Source organism: Gouania willdenowi, chromosome 6 (assembly GCF_900634775.1).
Source record: "Gouania willdenowi chromosome 6, fGouWil2.1, whole genome shotgun sequence".
Taxonomy (NCBI): domain Eukaryota; kingdom Metazoa; phylum Chordata; class Actinopteri; order Blenniiformes; family Gobiesocidae; genus Gouania; species Gouania willdenowi.
The window spans coordinates 58,961,361-58,983,043 of record NC_041049.1 but is presented as its reverse complement, the minus strand read 5'-3'; the positions used below and the strand labels follow the sequence as shown (position 1 = coordinate 58,983,043).

Here is a 21,683-nt window from a genome sequence, read left to right as displayed (position 1 = left end):
CAGTGTTTCCTTGGGCAAGGCACTTTACTCACATTGCCTTGTGAGAATGGGTATGAATTGTGCATAAGTGTTGGTCAGAGGAGCCGTAGGCGCAAAACGGCAGCCACACCTCTGTCAGTATGCCCAAGGGCAGCTGTGGCTACATTGTAGCTTACCACCGCCGGTATGACTGTGCGAGTGACTGGTGTGAATGAATAATGGTTTCTGTTGCACGCTTTGAGTCTCTTTGGAAAAAAGCATTATATTAATTTTCTTTATTTAGAGTGTCTTGGGGATCAATAAACTAAATGTCATGTTAAATCTGCACTTTAAAAACTGTATGTTATTGTGGTATGTTTGATTTACTGCAATCAAGTGAAAAAATCCCCCCCCCCCCCCCCCCCCCCAACAAAAAAAGAAAGAAAACATCCCTAAACATTCTTTAAAAAAGTTTATTGGCTTTTAAAACCACTTTAAAAATCTCACCAGTGAGTACTTTCCATTGAAAAAGAAACAACGCGTTTGCAATATTAACAAGCTACTGTACATGAAGCAGAACACCAGACAACACCACAGAGGAGGGTTTCTTTTCTCTTCCACTGGTAGAAACAAACACGATTGGCTCTGGGTCAGTCAAAGCTTGATGGAGGTGAGTTTCCTTCATTCAAAGATCAGTGCCATATCAGAAGAAAACAATAAGAGGAAGTGTTGAATATCTTCACAAATAAACACATTTTGCAAAATAAGACAGAAACAGTCATCAATGTAATATATAAAACAATTTTAACTTAGTAAACTTCACACAATGAAATAATGCATAAAAACTAGCACTGCCAGTCTGGTTAACAGAACCTAGACCACAGTGGTTACCCAGAATACAACAGGACTAGGAGTCGTCACACATGCGTGCTTACAATCATTTATCAAGATAACAAGCGAGTAAGATTTCAAAGGTTCTCCGTTTTATTCTCATCTATGAGAACGAGTACGAAATGTGTATCTCACTGAGATTAATGCACATTTTGCTACAAGACAATTAGTCACTTTCTGACAATCAAATTTTCATCTTGACATAGAAAACGTTTTCCCCGCAGGTAACCGTCAACAAATCTTTTCATGAAGATGTGGCAGCGCCATGTGTCCAAAAAATTTAGTGCAATAACCTCAAAGTTTGCCGAGACACCAGTTTGTTTTCCAGTGTCTCAATGTTCACCCCCTCAATACCAACATGCTATTGATCCATCTCAAAGCAAACATCACCTATTATGTTCAAATAGAGAAACAAAACAACAGAAATCAAATCAGCGAGACCAGACAGCATTACTTTTACGATACGTTGAGCCAGAAATGTAACACACAACATACAGTATCTTGCCAACTATAAATCAGTTTTTTTTCTCTTTTGAATGGCACATACTTAGCTAGAATAATGGCCATAATATAGTTTCTTGATACATCAAGTCTCTATGTATCTATCCTATATACATATGGAGCTTAAACATGACTTACAACATTGACAATAGCCAAAAAACTCAAGCAAGCATCCTACTGTATCACAGAGCTTACCTGGTAGCAGTGATGGTTTCAACATGCTTTCACTTCCATGATTTCCTATAAAACATAGGAGCATGACCATTTCACTAATTTACATACTGTACATAAGATTTAAGTAACTTAACCATTTCTCTTTTTTTTTTTAAATTGAAACCAACAGATCTCTTTAACTTATCTTCCTGTTGATGTCGAGTGTTTCTTGATGGAATAATCTTTTATGAACCTCAACTAGTTCATCTTTGGTATGGAAATAAGGTTGCAATTGTAACAAATTCATTTTCTTCGATGACACAAACCTCTGCTGTTAATTCTCCATACCATTGATACTAATATCTGACATGAGAGTCAAACAATAAATATTAATACTGCCATGTTTTCGTCCAACCATGAAATGACAGCGGAACTAATTCCTCTAAATTCATCGACGCCGCGGGCACTCACACAGTGTTAGCCTATAGGACACACGTATGGATCCACATCCATGTGGTGAAGCTTAAACTAAAGTAGTAGTACTAAAAGTATCAGAGTAACAGCTGCCTTGATATGACGAGGCTCTGGATGGTTCAAAGATATTTAGCATTAATCTATTTACAGTCTCTCCACAGATGGCGTAAGGCCTTGGACTCAGGATTAAGGCATTCCTTTCCTTTCCACATGTCGTCCACAACGAGGCCTGAATCCCATCATCGTCTTCCCTCTTTACAAGATATTAAACAGTACAAGAAGTTATAGGCTTGAAGAAAAAGTCACGTTTGGACAATGCTCAGAAGTGAATCAGCTCTCCACTGATTTGGTATATGTTAAAGTATGAAGATTATGTGATAAATTCAGCACCTGGCAGCTCCTGATGCCACCCTGTAAAATACTCAGATATGGCAGACAAAGCTTGGTCTCCATTGGTTGAAGTTAAGTGGACAACAATGTGTTTTTGTTGAAACCTTGTGCCAAACTCACAACTGATCTCAAATATTTCAGTTGTTTGTCAAACATATATTGCATTATTGAAGAGTGTTAGTCCAGTTATCTGAAGCAGCACTCGTGATTTTCTGATTCTGACTAAAGGGAAAGAAAATGATTCAAATACTGAAAATCTGAGTGAAAAAAAAAAAGAAACGATCCTTAAACATCAGCGGGAAGGAGTGTTCTGGTGAGCCTGGCACTTTAACGGACAAACACTCGTTTAAAAACAGTTAAACTACATGTGCACTAAAACCAGATTACATCAGCCCAGCATTTCAACCGTAGTCGGCTGGTCTTTACTTTCTAACCAGTCAAAACCAGAGTTCACAGTATCACTGCATATCTGCTGAAACAGTGGATCGTTCTTCAGTTCTTCCAGTGTCGAGTCCTCGTATTGTTCCTGCTGCTGATTAGGATCAAACAGCAGGTTGGTGTCTAAAGTGTTAAGGTCAGTGATGCTACTGGATAGATCAGAGGTTAATCTCATGTCATTGGAGAAGTCAGACGCCACAGCGTTGAGCTCTGAAGCCACCTGACCAACCAGCTGGGAGCTTGGGTTCAGCCCATCGTCCCCCAACAGGTCCTTTACGGTGCTGTTGAAATCTAGCTGCTGCTGTTCGTCCTCCATTTCCTGCTGCTGATGGGCCCCCTCCATGAGGATCTGTGATTGGGTGGGTGCCGGACTCTTCTGTAGCTGCTGCTGGTCTGGTTCACTGGTGCTTGCTTGTGCTTGTCCTTCTCCACTGCCTGCAGTGAGGTATCCCTGGGGTCCTGATCCTACTGTAAAGCTGGACGTGGTCTCCAGGATCTGTGTGAGGTTCATCCGGGCCGTGTAGTTAGAGGGCAGGTTGTTAACGCCCAGACCACGAACAGAATCATCTCCATCAGCCTCCATCTTGCTGAGAAGCACGTTGGTTATTTTGTTAGTGTTGTTCTGGCCCACAGGCAGCATCTCACTCTGCATCATGATGTTCAGAGGCACGGACTGGCTTCTCTGGACCATGCTATGCACCGAGCTAACTGTCTGACTGTTGGACAGGATGCTGAGCACCTCAGAGGTGATGGGGGAGTTAAAGGGTGACACCACAGTTCGGGTGGTGGTGGTGGTACTGGTGGTGGTGGCCGAAGGCCCCGTGTTGCCGCTACAGTTCCTCTGGCGCACCGCAGGGCTAACACTGCGACACCGGAAAGTGCTGGACGTGGTGGAGGCTGCTGCCTTGTTGTCTAACGGTGCAGGAACAGCAAAGCTCTCCTGCTTGGTGTTAGCGGTTCCTCCTGGTGTTAGCTGCTGCTGCTGCACTGGAGAAATGGGTGTCACACGCCCTAAGTGAGCAGCATCCTGCCGAGACTGAGACTGGAACGACTGGCCAGGAATCGCAAACGCATGCGGCTTTCGAAACTGATCGTCCACCAGGTCCTGGTAGCTGGGCAGGATCCCGATGCTGTGGTTGGAAAGAGGCCCAGTGGAGGTGTTGTTGTAGCGGTTGTTGATCCACTCCAGTTTGGCCTTGTCAGGATGCGTTGCCATGGGTCGTTGCATGGGTTTGACTGGACTGCTGGAGACGATGCTAGCATCATGATAACCAGTGATACTGGAGTTAATGGGAGTGAAAGCAAATGGGTTCCTGCACTCCACTGGACTGGGGGGGACACTGCTGCTGCAGTTGGACAGTGGCGTAGTGATGGGGGTGTGGTGACCCATGGCTCCGTCCACTGGAGTGATGGGGGCCATGCGGGAACAGGGACTCTCCCTGGTCAGGGTGTGGTTGAGGGTCATTTCTGAAGTGGGAGTGGGCGTCGGTGTTGGTGTGGGAGTTGGAGTGGGGGTTTGAACGGGAGTAGTGCTGCTGTGGGCGGAGTGGTAAAAGGTGGTACTAGCCTGGCTAGCACTAAGGATGGAGCTCTGGGGCCCGGTTGACTGGCCTTGAAGGGACACGTCCACACAGTTAGCAAACAGACCCTTTAGCTTCATCTGCTCCTCCATCTGGACCAGCTCCTCCACTATACTGTCCTGGGTCATGTCATCGTCATTGAAAGGGAAGTAGTCCATGTTGGGCTGAGAACCTGCAAAGTCCACCATGTCCTGAGTCAGGGCTAGCTGGCCTGAGGCCTCTGTTGACTGAGCTATGGTGAGGGTGAGCTGGTCGGTGGGGGTTGGTTTGTGTTCTGATGGTAACTGCTGGACAAACGCCTGCTTACGAAGCTCATCCAGCTGTTGCTCCTCCCACATTGTGCTCTTCAGGTCTCCCATCACAGAGGATTCATGTGGTCCTGAGTCATGTGGTGCTGGTACACTGTGAGGGTTCCTGGTGATCTGCTGCAGCAGCACCTGATCGGTTGTGTTGCTCCTGGATCCTGCGGTGCTGTTGTCGGGGGTGTCGGAGTGGTCGTCGTGTCTCACCAAGTCCTGGCATTTGACCAGGGTCTGGGTGCCCTCTGTGTGTGTGACGGGGGCATCGGACAGGGCCAGGATGTGCGTGGGTCCTACAGAGGTGTGTTTTACTGTCACCTTGCATGGGGCACTCTCTGGTCTGGCAGGAGTTCCTGGTCTGGGGATTCTTTTCACAGCAGGTTTGGGATTGTCAACAACAGCCAGAGGGGGCTGCTGAGAGATGAAGACCCTCTTCACAGGAATCACATGGGATTCTGCTCCAGTGCGTTTCCTGGGGCTCTTGGAATCAGAGCAGGATTCCTTTGATGTTAGTGTAACAGCATTAGAGCCACTAGAGTTCTGATTATCAACAGTCAGGTACAGAGTACTATCATGGCAGTTACTGTTACTGTCCTGAGTCCCAGCTACAGCTAAACAAAGGGAAGGGGACGTGGGGCCATCTTTCATTTTGGATCCTCGTTCTAGTCCTGGAGAACATTTAACCAGGAAGCTAGGTTCACTGGCAGCTCTAAACTTAGCCACTCGCTCCTCTTTGGCTCCAACCACAGGTTTCTCACCACTGGTCATGTCAGCTTCAGATACCATCTTGGTGTCATGGGGGGGGACAGATACCTGGGCACTGAGTCTGACCGTAGGAGACTGGGACATGGCTAAAGTACCACCGTTTGGAGGGTGGGCCTCGTCCAGAGCAGCGATGGTGTTGACGCCAGCAGAAGCTGGCCGTACCGTGGCGCTGCTACTGGGGGCCAGAGCGATGGCCGTCATCTTCACCACATTGACTGAGCTGACGTGAGTGGAGGGCATCACAGTCTTGATGGGGCTGTTAGTGATGAGCAGCGTGGGGGGGGAACGCAGGGTAATGGCGCTGGTAGCGGAGGGTTTGGGAAGGATCTGGGCGTACCGTGTGCCGTGCCGTGCCAGGCGGTCGCTAACAGGACTAGCTGAGATGTTCTGAGGGGTTTTGGGGGACTGCTTCAGAGACTGAGTGACAACTTGGAAAACTTTTCCTTCTGCGCTGACAGGGCTGGGGGAGGTCATCAACTGCCGGGTCCTCTGCACCTATGGGACACAACGAGAGGACATCCATCAGTTTATTGGGAAAAAAAGTACATTTTAGAACTTATTTATAAGAATGATATCACATGCTGTGACTAATGGACTATTGAAATAGTTGATCGTTGCAGCTACTGTAGAGTACACCACCCTTTATACTCATGGAACACAGATGAAGAACCAACTGATCATACATGTAGACTAATCCTCTGCTACGCACCGTGACAGGACTGGGTACAGCTGCCACCACGATGCCGATGGTGGGCTGTGGGGACAGCAGGGCAGGACTCCCACAGGGGATGGTGGGCCCAGGGGTGCTGGCCTCCGTCCTCTTCATCTGGGACTCACTAGGTAGGGGCGAGTGGAGCTTCTGCTCCTGTTGCTTCTTCTGGATCTTTCGTTGCAGTTGTTGTTTGGCATCGACAGAGGGGGAGGGCAGGGTCTTCACCTGGGGCTGGAAGCTGTTGGCCTCAGCGGTGGGCACAAAGGCAGAGGAAGGGGTGGGCGTCTTCATTCCTGGGAACGAAGTCAAAGGTTGAATATGGATCATACATGCACAGGGTTAGGGTTAGAACAGGGAGAGGATATTCATAGATGATCATAAAATGTGGAATATGGAATATTATCCAATGAGCAGCACAATTATTTCTTACATCTAAATCAAATGTAAAACAGGGTTAACATTTTCTTCATCCCCTTTCCCTACAAATATTGCACCACCATTAAAACAGGGTAGACCCCCCTCATAATATGTTTATATCAGATCTGGGGCCTCGTGTAAAAAACAGAAACTGTAGTGAGGTGAAAATGTGCGGTGTTTCACATCAAGTCCTGAGGTGGCATACTGTACGTACGTTTCTACATAGTTAATAGTTTAATATCTAAGGATTTATTAGGCACACGACCAAAATAATACAATACATTCACACATGACAGGGCTCAAGATTGCGACCAAAGATGTTCAGCTGTGGTTCTTTCAGAGGGTTACCCCACTGTAAGAGCTGGACCTTCTGAATTGAATTCCATGGGGTGAAGCAATGCAGATGTTAAGTTGGTTATTTTACTGTTAAGTCAATTCAAGTACAGCATTTCTGCAAAAAACAAAAACAAAAACATGTAACCTGTTGTTATGCTTTGCTGTTATTTAAAACATTTTTGTTACATCTATAAAATAACTGACCTGTTATTTCAGCCACTGCTTGAAAACTTAATATTGACACTAAAACATTAAAACATTTTGCAAATATCATTCAACTACAGTACGCCAGTTAAGTCAACTATTCATTAGCATGCATGGAGGAAGAAAAGAAGAAGGGTGCGACCGAATTCTGTGCTGTCTAAGTGTTTTACACTGAGTCACATTTACCTGTTACACATTCACAGCCTGTTTTATGATCAGATGGTGACAGATCAGAATGTCATATTTGGCCAATATTATTATTAGTGGTATATAGCATTTTCCGTCTCTTCCTTAATCCACTTCCCACTTGTTAACACACACAATCAAGCATTCAGTGAACCGTGTGTGTTTATATTAATTCAAGTATCTTCACTGTTGAATCATCTATGTCACACATGTTAATGTCTCTCTAATAATGTTAAAAAACATATCCTGAAGCTGATCTCATTCCAATATGATCTGTATATGTAAATGTGGGCGTGGACACAAGTGCGCTCACATCCACGCTGATTCAGATGTTCTAAGGACAGATGCGTGGATACAGATTTTACGAGCGTATGCATGTCTCTGGATTGAGACGTACGCATTTTTCACGCAAGTCTTTGTACATGAGGCCCCTGGGGTCTCCTCCGTGACTAACAGGATGTTGGTTTCCCCAGTCAGCAGCATATTTGGCATTCATAGTGAAAGTTATGATAAATATAATCTTAGTTTAATCAGATCCACGATCAGAACCCAGTGATAATAGTAGTTAGGAATCTATTGTCTTAAAGACCCAATGGTGCATGTGTTGATGTTACTCAGTAGCACACAGTCCTTGATGTATTCATGTGATTCTATATGTAGAAATGTTTACCTGTGGGTGTTCCCGTCATAACAGTGAGTGCAGCCATGGACTTTGTACCAATATAGTGGCTGTTCAGTAAGAACCGAGCGAGATCTTCCACGTTATCAAACTGCCGACTCAGCACTTTTTGGGCCCACTCGAAAACCAGTCCACAGGCTGCGGACCTCATGTCATCCTCAGCGCTGGGAGACTGGCCCGTGGCCTCCATCAGCTCACACTGGGCAGAGAAACACCATTAGAGAGGAATTTATCGAATCAATAATTCATTAATTTACTTTGTTAGTGTAACTTACACCGTCGCCAGACTTCTGCAGGTCCAACGTGGGTAAAGACGGCATGTGAACAAAAGCTTTTTTCCTCAACCCGCTGTAGCAGTATGTACAATGGAGTTAAGGTGTATACATGGGCTTGACCTGCAGATACCGCTTCACACCGAGGTTATTCTTTACTCAAATAAAATTAACCCAAACTTCCTTGTACATTTAAAACACATTTCAGGTATACATCTTGACAAAGAGAGGCATAGTTTATTGTGTTAATTGCATATAACAACATGGTTATTCCTCAACTTATCTTTATTTGGTCAAAGCTCAGAGTTGTCTTTTTAAATCCCAAATATCTACAAACTACCAAGTGTGTGTTTGTACTGCTGCTTTAATTAAACTTTAAGTCTGAATAACTGGGTTTGTTCTGTATGTGCGGGAAAAACGAAAAATGGTCCCACGAGAAATATCAATTTAATATCACTAAACAAAACGCCGTGATTAGAATTGACAGATGGTGATATTGATTGTTAAAACTCATCATTAATAAGGATCAAATGATTTATTATCAATTAATTAATTTATTATTATACACTGGACGGAAACGAAATCAGAAGGTTTAGGGATGAAGAGACTTGAATGAGTAAATAAGGAGGCAGTACGCGTGGACTTAATTTTGTCTTGCTTTTACTATGATTTACTTTCAGATAAATGTAACCGTATTACTACAGAAAACAAGAATCTGCTTGCCCCCTTTGAAGAATGGAAAACTCTCAGGACCCCCTCAATTGTGACAAAATCTCAAAGAAATAAAATTTAAATGTGTATTTATATACTTTGGAACAGTTGTAAAGCTTTTTATTAATAAAGTGCAAAAAAAAAAAAAAAAAAAAAACATTTTCTATTTTTCAAGCTCAAGTTTCAGCAGTTAAGAGTGGAGCAGCATAGTAACTAAGTAGTAATTAATCAAAGGACCATTACCAGCCCTAGCTATGTAAAAGCCCTGGTTTTTGATCTATTGAGTGAAGTGGTTGCTCTGCAAACTATTGATAAAACACACATACTAAAGCAGGAGACAGTGTGACTGACATCCTTAAAAGATATTTGGACTTTCCTCTCATGCCCAGTCGACGTGCCTTCATGTTGGGAAACACATTTTTCATGATTTTCCCAAAGTCTGCAGCACTGAGTGGATTGTAGCCCAGATTGTCACAGTAGCTCCTGTGGAAAAGATAAATAAGATTAAAAAAAAAGACATTATACTAGCCCGAACCCTAACCCCTCCCCCACACTCACTTGTATTCATCGTACACCTCCTGCTTGGGGAGGGACGTCTCTGGGTGCTCCTCCAGGTGATTGCGGATCCAGTTGAAAGCGTACATCTGTTGAGTGCGACTCGACGACATTGAACTCTGATCACTGAAAAAGATAAATAAAGCTGGTCACCCCATGTGCTCCAGTGCTGTGCTCCATTTTCTTGTTAATACAGAAACTTTAGTACCATAATCCAGGAGTGGACGACCCCCTCTCATTCTCAGTCCAAATGGGTAGAATTTGGGGGTTGGGATGATGAATAGATATGGGGAAACAAATGAAACACAGACAGCTAGGTATAGCAAAAAACTACAATTTTTCAGCGGTTTTCTTCATGATAGGCCACTCAGAAAGTCACACAGGATGCCCCGCCCCTTTCAAACTAACCCTTGTCTGTGTACAATCATTGGATTTATGACAAGCAATGAGACTGGTAATGTGCTGGTAATGGTAACAAAGCACATGTGAGACAAACAAAACAAAAAGAAAAGAAAAGCTGAAACCTGGACTGAAGCGTGTCAGTGTCGTACCTTTTATCGTTGCCACTGCTGGGACCAGAAGGCAACTTAAGGTAGAGGTAGAGCTTCTCGATGTCTGTAAACTTCTCAACATCTTGCTGTAAAATAAAACCACAACAACCAGTGTGAAGGCAGGACAGAAAGTGTCTAAAGGAGCAGTTCATCACCACACAGGATTTAGGGCTCTATTCTCCCATGCGCGCAAGTCCAACAGCGGCTCTGTTACGCACTGTGGCTGGAGCAGCTCTGAAATGTGGGTGTTCCCATTCATTCCCTGAAATAAGTGCAGTGCCCCGATAAGGCGAAACATTATATTGCACTAGAAATATGGACTTAGTTATTGTTTATCAACAAAGGTGTTTCAAATTAAAAGTGAACTTTATCATTTTCACAATTTTCAATGACATTACAAACGTTGGGAAAACTCCCATGTTCCGTGATTACTAGACAGCCCAAAAAAAATGACATCACCACCTCCTTTCCTTCAGACCGCCTTCATTCACACACTACGCAGTTTTGCTCTACTTACGCGCAATGGGCGTGTCAGCTGCCTGGACCGGAGAATACGCGTAGGAGAGAAGCGCGTAACTGCAGGCGCGCAAAAAAGATTTTAAGTGACTATAGTGACAGAAACAACCCCTTAATTAAAAAAAAAAAAGAATCAGTCTCCTGAGTGAATAATAATGACAAATATTAACAAAGACACACTCGAGTGCAGGGGTTTCCAACCGTTTTCAGCTAGCTTCTTCTACCACGGACAGCTCTTCGCGATCTATTTGTTTGTCGGGGTTATAACTGTAAATGATTTGATTTTATAATTTCAACTATTACAATTATTACTAAATATTTGTACAACATTAAAATACAACAATAATAATGAAGCAGAAACACTTAAAAACTGAGTTAGATTAAAATGTATTTTAAAAATGTAAATACAATCAAGAAAAATTTTCTAAAAATAAAGTTTGTAAAATATACAGAGTAAAATTGTAGCATTTCCATTTCATCATTCAATTTCAGAGTATCGATGTGAACCGTAACACCTCTGAATCGATTTTTAACTGCCTCACAATTAATCTTTACATCCCTAGTTGCTAGCCATTTTGGCTGGTGAAGAATAAAACAAATACCACTGCGTCTGTTTGAATAGACAGGCTGCAGAAATGATGCGACAAATCATTGTTGCCAGATTGGGATGTTTTCCGCCAAGAAATTTGAGGGGTTTTGTGTGTTTAGATTTTAAAACGTAATGTATATCTGACAACACTGCTGGTTGTACTAATCCTAGATTTCCCATGAGCGTGGAGATATGTTGTGACGTGTCATACAATAATTGGCTACATGTTTGCGTTAGCGTGATTGTTATGTTTTGGTATCAGAGAAGACAAATGAAACAACGCAAAACAAACAGGAGCTGAAATTAAGCTGTAAAATGAGTTAGGAAACAAACATGTGGAGATATTTATCAGGTGTTGAAAAACTTGAACTACAAAAAAGGAAAGCTACTGGGGAAAATGAAGATGAAAGAGGATCTGAAAAGAAGAAGAAATTGAGGAGTTTTATTACTAAATGGATGTCGGGTCGTGAGTGGCTGGTGTTCGACCATATGTTCACCTTGAAAATGTGTACTTTACAGTTTGTAGGAAGTGGGGATTTGTTTACATTTGAAGAACATGCATGTTAGTAAAACATTTTTTCTCTACAGTACATGAAATTCTTAAGTTACTGATTACTTCTAATCTTTCTAACTTCAAACAGTGTTCCAGGGATCCAATTTTCATCTGAGTTAAGCTTGTTTATTAAGTTATGAGAATATACATTATAAAAGGTTCACTTCTCCGACACACCCGAAGTTCCATATTATACCTTTTAGGCATTGTTACAACATTGATTTTAAATTAATTGTTTATATTTTTACAATTTTTATGTATTTCTGCAATCAACTAAAATAAAGACTATTTAAAGAAACATGAACGCTTAAATCTATTCTGTGGTAGTCATAATGTCGTTTATTTTCGCTGGAAAAAAATTTGGCTGGTGGAAAATCTGGTTGACAAGTAACTTTAATAACCTACTCGCCATGCTGGCTGGTGATCTAAAAAGTTAATTTAAAGCCCTGTGTACATTTTATCAAACATTAAAGCTCCAAACACAGCTGGTCCCTTCATAAAGACCAGGTCAAAGAATAGAATATTTGCACTGAATCAGAACAAACCAACAAAAATCTGAGTTCTCTGGGAGGCTGATGTTCATACAACTGAGAAGTAAAATCAGGAAAAATCACGGAAAGCCAAATTAAACAAAGGAAAAAAACTTAGGAATCAAACCCGTGATGGTGACGGACTACATGGTTTATTATGGATTTATAGAGCAGGTGAGTGCTCCAGAAATTAAACTACAAAAAAAATAAATAAATAAATAAATCACATATAGCGGTCCCAGTCCGTCGCACTCAGATAATTTCAGTATTTGTAGCTCATTTTGTTCATTAGTAGAACTTCCATAGCTTCCACACACGTAGGTTGTCTGATGATAAAGCTGATAAATGAACTGGCGATAGACCGATACATCTGCTGGCCGATATTATTGCTAGATTTTTGCTTTTTTTGCGTGTATCCGCAAATACACGCAAGAGAGCAAATATTTCTGCTCTCTTTTACAGAGAGCAGAAATATTTTTTACTTGTTCTTGTTCTTCATCACTTGTTTTTAATATTTGTTAAATATTTTTTTACTTGTTGTCGTTCTACCTCACCTTTGTTCATTTCAATAAAATGTTGCTTTTTTAAAAATTGAGACTTGTGCCATTTGTTAATATCATTGTGTCATTTTTATGATGTAAATTGAGGGAGCAAAAGTAGTTCACTATGGTGATTAATAAAGGCTACATTATTATTATTAAAACTCAACATTTAATACAATTCCGGTTATAGTTAGATATAGCATTTGATAAAAAAAGATACAGTGAAAAGTGTGATCCTGGTCAGCTTTTGGTATATTCTTTTTTTCTTCAATTATATTGGCAATAATTATCAAGACCTGCAAGGAAAACTTTCAAAAAGGACAAAACTCTTCAAATTTGTCACTCCCAATTGCCATCTGGACACCAAATATATGATACTGGTATAATTAGTGGTTTTAGTGGCTTATTTCCCCCACAAAAAAGGAACTGCTGTCAGTGTACATGACGCAATGTTTACCAATGGCTTCCAAACATATGTAATGCTTTTTTTTTAACTTGTTTTATTGCAATTTATCTACAGAATACATTATTCCAGAGCGGTTTTCAGCACTAATTCTTGTTCCACTGAAACAAAATGCTTCTTAGCGTCCTCCAAACCCAGTGAGTTCATGACAATATGTCAGTGAAAAAAAGTCCCAAACCCCTTCTTAAGAGTTGAAAAATCCCAGTTTTATATTTTGTCAATTGACCAAATTCAAACACCTAACCCTAATAAAAAGTCTGTGACAATACATATTTATACACAAGACTGGAATGTTATATAATATGTATAATAATTGGACTCTGGTTCCTGATTGTTCAAAAATCTAACAAAACAACTGCATACGTTATCCTAAACAACACGATTATGATATAAACAGTGAACCCTCAGATACTCCTTTTACAGGTTCAGGTGCAGCTGGTTGTTAGTGTTTTTCACCCTAGAAACCGTTGTCACCAAAGCCTGATCTACGTCACATTTGATCATTACAGGATGTTACAAAATCAGGACAAAAAGCTGCCGAATAACAAACAAATGAGCTGAATTTCAAACGCAGTCTTGTTTCATTGAAATAGGCAAAAGCGGCATCACGTTTCTTTGATGTGACTGAGGTGACAGGATGAGACGCTTCTGATAAATACAAAACACAATGTTCAAAAATAGATCAGTGATTTTGTTTCTGCATGTTTTCAGCAGGACAAATGGATCCAAACATCCATGTAGACAGAGAGGAACACGCAGGTGCAATCCTCCTTATTACAAAAAAAAGGTCTTTATAAATACTTAAGTAATATAGTAAAATAAAACAAGACTAAAGAATATTAGCTCCATAAACATCGAATAAAATTCACTACGGGTGCCCTTTAATTTTTCAGAAGGAATTGTAGAGCAGCAGGAGCAGAAAAAAACCTGCTCGTCAGTGGGAACTGGTAGACGCCATGATGCCTACCTGAGATAGTAATGACATCATCACTTTAACTTTTGTTTTTGCCTCATCTGCACATGCTGTCTAAGGTCAACACTACATGAAGTCAATCTTTTTAAGACAGCAATGAATATTTCATTATTGCAATTTAATAAATGCATTTATTTTCTCCACTTTAAAGGGAGGATATCTAAAGAGAGGGCAGTGTTACACCTAGGTAAAGGGGAAGGGAACAGGGAAGAGGGAATCAGGGTAGAAAATGGAAGGGGTGGGGAAGAGTTTACTGTTTTAAAGTGAGAGTGAGATGTGATGTTATAGTTGTGCATAATGTGCTTATTATGTTGTGTAATCACTTCAGCCAGTCTAGCGACAAGTGGAGAACTTGAAGCAGGTGACACAGCACCCAGCTTAGGTATAATGGTGGTGGGCGTGAATAGAGGGAAGCAGTGAGTGGTAATACCTAAAACTGGTATTTGGGATCAATGTGTCTAAGGTTAACCCCAGTACGAGTTTATCCCACAGCCCAAGGACAGAGCATCCACGACCAATGTTTGTGCAAAAACCACTTCTGCGAACCCAAGCGCTGCCCCGGGCCCGAAGATGCAGCCACACCAGCAGAAACAAGGAACCCCAGGCCACCCACCCACAATCGAGCAGCCCCCCCCAGACACCCAAGAGATCCCAGGCCAAGAGGCATCCACCGGTATGCTGCGTGCAAAGCCCCGAGGAGGCGGAGCCACAGACACTAGCCAATTTCTCTTGGCTTAGGTTTTGAAATATAACTTAATTCTTATTCAATTTCACACAAAAAAAGGTGAAAGAAAAAGTGACCCTGCTGGAGAACGCCCTGGTAGAAGCACAGAACCAACTGAAAGCCAAAGATGTGGAATTAGAAGAAGAGCGGTCCAGACACGCTAAAAAGAAACCTCTATGGAAAAGAATCCGCCAGTGGTATACCAGGAAAACCAAACATTAGAACAAAATAAACCTCAAGTTTGACTCTTAGTCTCTATCCCCCCCATGATGATTTAAAATGTTCCTCTCTCCTCTCTTTCCATTCTTTTCTCCTTTGAATGCAGGAAGAAACTTTTATTAAAAAAAGATGAACGAACAAATGAATAAACAAAATGTTTATAAAAATAATTGTTGCGTTGAACTGAGTTATTAAGTTGGGTCAGACCATGAAAATCATAGTATAATAACTTTTTTCCTCAAGAATTCTGACTTTAAATTAAGAAATCTGACATTTTTCTCAGAATTCCAATTTTAAAGTGAGAAGTCTGACTTTGAGGTAAAAAAATCTGATATTTTTCTGATTTTAAATTTAGAATTCAGATTTTTTTTCCTCAGAATTCCAACATAAGGGAATTGGTATTGCACTGCACACTTTTTTAGTAATCTCTCAATGAACAATTTATGTCAAATTTGTGTTTAAATTCTGTTAGCTCCATGAGTTTTAATTCCACTTTCATTCCATCATTGTGCTCTATTGTTGTTTTTTCACAGTATTCTGAGCAAAATGTTGTAGATGGACAAATGGGGGCAGGGGCGCAAATCACGGTGGGGGATGCAGGGGTCGTGTCCCCCCCCAAAAAAATCCCATTGTAAACACAAATTAAATAAATATTACAGTATAGTAACCTTATTTTACTTTAAAATACAAGTCATGCTGCTTAAAAACACATTGACGATTTTAACAATTGAAATATTATACCCCTCAATTAGAATAAACAGTTTTTACATTATCTTTCAATTCTGATGCTTTTATACTGGCCATGTAGTTCATAGTGCTGTGGACTTGTAGTTACACATTCACACCAAAACATTTTTCATTGAGTAAAGTTTTGTATATTTCTAAGTTTTGTGGCATATTCAATTGTACTTTATAATTTGTGTAAACGATCGTGTATTCTGTAGATTTAGTTTAACACATATTCTGATGACAAAAAGTATAGCCTGTATTTTCATGTCCCCAAAAAGTGTGCCGAGTTTCACGCTGATTGGACAAAATCCCAAGGAGTAATTCAAAAAAGTAGGTATTCCAGTTTTTGCGATTTTGCTCCGACAAAAGTTTAGACGGAAATGGGCGTGGCCAAGCCCAGGTGATTCAGTGCTACTCAGGGAATCTGTCCATATGAAGTTTTTGAATGTGCGACATACAGTCTGGTAGTTGTATGCCAAAACACATTGACCTTGGTTATAGCGCCACCTGCTGGCGGATATATGTGAATTTTTGCGTCCAAGGTCCCCTGGGGGTTTTGGACCCACCCTCCAAAGGGCACCACCCTACGGTTTAGCCTGCAGCAACACTTTTACCAATGGAACTATAAAAAGTAACAACAATAATAATAATAATAATAATCGGAACGATAACAATAGGGTTCCTAGCACCGCTGGTCCTAGGAACCGCGTTCCCTGGCCCCGCGGGCTTGGCCCCCTAATAATAATAATAAGATACTCACCAGTATGTTGTCCACTTTTGATTGTACAGATTTACTGTAATGACAGAAAGAGAAAAAAGTGATTAGAGAATGAGTGTAGAACTAGAACCATGTGGATCAATACAAGACATTAATGAGTAGAACGTAGGATTTAAGGAAAAGCTTTATTCATGCAATTTGCATGTTCTCCTGGATCGTACATGGGTTTTCTTATGGTCAGAAATCATTAGTGAGTCACTAAATATAGACAGGTTAATGTGAGTATATTGAAAGGTTAACGTGAACATAGACAGGTTATTGTGAATATATAGATATGTTATTGTGAATATATAGACTGGTTATTGTGAATATATAGACAGGTTATTGTGAATATATAGACTGGTTATTGTGAATATATAGACTGGTTATTGTGAATATATAGACATGTTATTGTGAATATATAGACATGTTATTGTGAATATAGAGACATGTTATTGTGAATATACAGACAGGTTATTGAGAATATATAGACTGGTTATTGTGAATATATAGACAGGTTATTGTGAATATATAGACAGGTTATTGTGAATATATAGACAGGTTATTGAGAATATATAGACTGGTTATTGTGAATATATAGACATGTTATTGTGAATATAGAGACATGTTATTGTGAATATAGAGACATGTTATTGTGAATATAGAGACAGGTTATTGTGAATATATAGACATGTTATTGTGAATATATAGACATGTTATTGTGAATATATAGACATGTTATTGTGAATATATAGACATGTTATTGTGAATATATAGACATGTTATTGTGAATATATAGACAGGTTATTATGAATATATAGACAGGTTATTGTGAATATATAGACAGGTTATTGAGAATATATAGACATGTTATTGTGAATATATAGACATGTTATTGTGAATATATAGACAGGTTATTGTGAATATATAGACAGGTTATTGTGAATATATAGACAGGTTATTGTGAATATATAGACAGGTTATTGTGAATATATAGACAGGTTATTGAGAATATATAGACAGGTTATTGAGAATATATAGACTGGTTATTGTGAATATATAGACATGTTATTGTGAATATATAGACATGTTATTGTGAATATATAGACAGGTTATTGTGAATATATAGACATGTTATTGTGAATATATAGACATGTTATTGTGAATATATAGACAGGTTATTATGAATATATAGACATGTTATTGTGAATATATAGACATGTTATTGTGAATATATAGACATGTTATTGTGAATATATAGACAGGTTATTGTGAATATATAGACAGGTTATTGTGAATATATAGACAGGTTATTGTGAATATATAGACAGGTTATTGTGAATATATAGACAGGTTATTGAGAATATATAGACAGGTTATTGAGAATATATAGACTGGTTATTGTGAATATATAGACATGTTATTGTGAATATATAGACATGTTATTGTGAATATATAGACAGGTTATTGTGAATATATAGACAGGTTATTATGAATATATAGACAGGTTATTGTGAATATATAGACAGGTTATTGAGAATATATAGACAGGTTATTGTGAATATATAGACAGGTTATTGAGAATATATAGACTGGTTATTGAGAATATATAGACTGGTTATTGAGAATATATAGACATGTTATTGTGAATATATAGACATGTTATTGTGAATATATAGACATGTTATTGTGAATATATAGACATGTTATTGTGAATATATAGACATGTTATTGTGAATATATAGACATGTTATTATGAATATATAGACATGTTATTGTGAATATATAGACATGTTATTGTGAATATATAGACAGGTTATTGTGAATATATAGACATGTTATTGTGAATATATAGACATGTTATTGTGAATATATAGACATGTTATTGTGAATATATAGACATGTTATTGTGAATATATAGACATGTTATTATGAATATATAGACAGGTTAATGCGAATATATAGACTGGTTAATGCGAATATATAGACTGGTTATTGAGAATATATAGACTGGTTATTGTGAATATATATAGAATGGTTAATGTGAGTATATATAGAATGGTTAATGTGAGTATATATAGAATGGTTAATGCGAATATATATAGAATGGTTAATGTGAGCATTTATAGAATGGTTAATGTGAGTATATAGACTGGTTAATATGAATATATAGACTAGTTAATGTGAATATATAAACTGGTAAAATTGAATTGAACTGAATATCATTCTTTAAATGAGTAAAATGATTAACTTAGTGGTTGTACAGAGTGTCCTGAAGGCGTTCCCAACAGGGACAGATATAAGGTATATCATAACTGTTGGGACAGATATAGGATATATCATAATCCTAACATCATTCAGGACACCAATCCACCCTTTTAATGGTCTGGAGGCTCTATAATGTTCTTCTTTTGGCAAACGGATGTCATCCCATTGGGATGTCATAAAATTTCCACCCATCCTTTTTTTCAGTTTGTACAGTTTACGGAACAACTCGTCATTTCCACTGGAAACAATGAGAAAGTGTTGCTTTTTGCCCCCGGCTGTGCCTGCATATCTGTGATGACGCTACACAGAAACACTTCTATGCAACAAACAGATCCATACGCACATTTTCTCATTAATTCTGCAAAAAAATATTCATTCATTCACCCACATTCATAATCCAGTGACTCCATTTAACCTCACATACAGTATATGTTTTTTCAGAGTTGGAGAAACACCCAGAAAAGACCCAACCAAGCACAAGTAGAACATGCAAACTCCACACAGTACAGAGCTAAGTGTGATCATTTATCATTTCTATTTGTATTTGTCGCAGTTTTGAATATGTGAGATCTGCTCATAATCAGAGCCAGGCACACCCTGCACAGGACCCCAGTCCATCACATCTTGTGATTGGGACAGAATTGGCTCTAATATTTAGATTGGAAACAAAGCTGGTTACTGAGCCCTGATTTCTCCTCAGAGATGGATTAAATGCAAATAAAATGATTAAAATTAAGTAAAAGTACCCTATTGACCACTAAGTCTTGAAACTTCCACCACTTGTATTATTATGTATGTATTATTTATTATTCTGTTTTTATCGTAGTGTCCTTGGTTGGCCTGAAAGACACTTTTTAAATAAAATGAATTATTATTATTATTATTAGGATGGATTTCCTGCTGTAGCAGTAATGAAGCAGGAAAGCACGGCAACTTAGTTTTTTTATTAAAATGCATTTTTTGTCAACACAAACATTACAGGTGCCTTAAAATGAGTTTCAGAAGGAAAATATATATATATATATATATATATTGAACTGTTTTGTGGTTGGACACGCCCCCTAACAGATAATGCATTACACATTCTAACAGCTTGAAAATGTCATATTCAAGCTGTTGTATTTCTTTATTTTTCAACTGTAGAAAAACGTATGTTTTGCTTCAATTTAACACTGTTTAACACTTATTAGACCTTTATTTAGGGAACACCTATTTAAAAGTATTTTGTGTATTTCTGTATTTTTTATTTGCTGTGTGCAATAAAAAAAAAAACAAAGCTGAAAATGTTTTTTGTGTCACATAAATCTGTTATTTATGGAATAAGATCACGAAGCATAAAGACTGGAAAACGTATAATTAATTTTGTATAATTAATTGATTCACAGCAGCACTTTTGTGTCAGATCTTTGTTAATGCAAGATTTTTAATTTGTGGCGGGAATGAAGAGGTTTTCTAATGAAAATACCTTTTTTGGAAAAATAATCAGATTGTAAATTGTCAAAAGCACAAACAACACATGCTATTACCTTGTTATTGGGCAGTTATCTCTGATAATAAGAGAGTTTAACCATATGAAAACATAAGCAGACAGAATGTTTGGGAACCACGGGTAAACTGGAGACAAGGTACTAAAGATTTAATAAAGCGAGGGAACAAATTATTTACTAGGCCCTTCAATGACTATAGTGTGTTTCACCTAGAATCATTTTACAATGTAGTATTAAAGTCTCTATTAATGTTTAATATTAGTGTTTAATAACATAACATTACAATGGGATTAATAATTACATGTCCTGTGTAAAGCATGCTGTGTGTGTGTGTGTGTGTGTGTGTGTGTGTGTGTGGCCTCAGACAGAGTTGACACCTGTCATCAGCAGGGCTGTCAGCCCTTTATTATTATTATTATTATTATTATTATTAATAATATCATTATTATTATTATTATTATTTATGTCCTCCTCCTCATCACTGGTGATGATTTACCAGGTTATTTCTCACACACGCTAATTAGAAGCTAGGGCTAATAGCATCAAATAGTAGCATCTAATATTAGCATTAGAGGATCGATTACCAGATTGAGTTCTTGATTTTGAACTGCAGTGCGTTGGCCTCGGGCCCCTGTAGTCCGGGTACCAGGGCAGGGAGGGAACTGAGCCCGGATCCCGGTTTCAGTCCGGGTTGTTGTTGTTGATCCTCGGCCATGGCGGTGGAGGTGGAGGTGGTGGAGCTTTAACCACTAGGCCTCAGCCTCATCCCCGCCTCATCCCCGGTTGTGCTTCACCCGGAGCGGCTCGGTCAGCTAGGACAGCCCGCTGAAGCCCCCGCGGAGACCGGGAGCTCGGACAGTCGAACAACCGAAGCCAGCGGAGGAACCAGCGCGGGACACTGAAGGCATTTCGCGGAGGTTTTTCCGCCTGCAGCAGCAGCAGCAGCAGGGACGGAGTGCGCCTGCGTCAAGGCCCAAAACACAGGAGCGGAAACACGAGCAAGTCTGCAGCACAAATAAAACCCTGCTGAGAGCATTAAATATACCCTTAGATCCACTATTAAGATCCACCCTTAGATCTACTCATTAGGATCCACCCTTAAATTTTTCTTTCGATACACCGTTAGATCTCCTAGTAGATCCACCCTTACATACACAATTAGAGCCACCCTTAGATCTACCCTTAGATACACTATCAAGTAAGATCCACCCTTAGATCTACCCATTAGGATCCACCCTTAAATCCTCCTTTAGATACACCG

The 21,683-nt window shown here is 39.5% G+C and overlaps 1 protein-coding gene across 1 annotated transcript; it reads right to left on the bottom strand.

Moving 5' to 3' along the window:
• Positions 1-413: 413 nt before the first annotated feature.
• Positions 414-21,394, bottom strand: rfx7b (regulatory factor X7b). Its single transcript, XM_028449533.1, has 10 exons — positions 21,007-21,394; positions 16,671-16,704; positions 10,073-10,158; positions 9,730-9,768; positions 9,525-9,647; positions 9,333-9,449; positions 8,259-8,343; positions 7,975-8,182; positions 6,159-6,454; positions 414-5,944 (listed from the first exon to the last, which is right to left on the bottom strand). Exons 1-10 carry the CDS (start codon positions 21,135-21,137, stop codon positions 2,756-2,758), a joined length of 4,308 nt encoding a protein of 1,435 aa, XP_028305334.1. The 5' UTR covers positions 21,138-21,394; the 3' UTR covers positions 414-2,755.
• Positions 21,395-21,683: the final 289 nt, after the last annotated feature.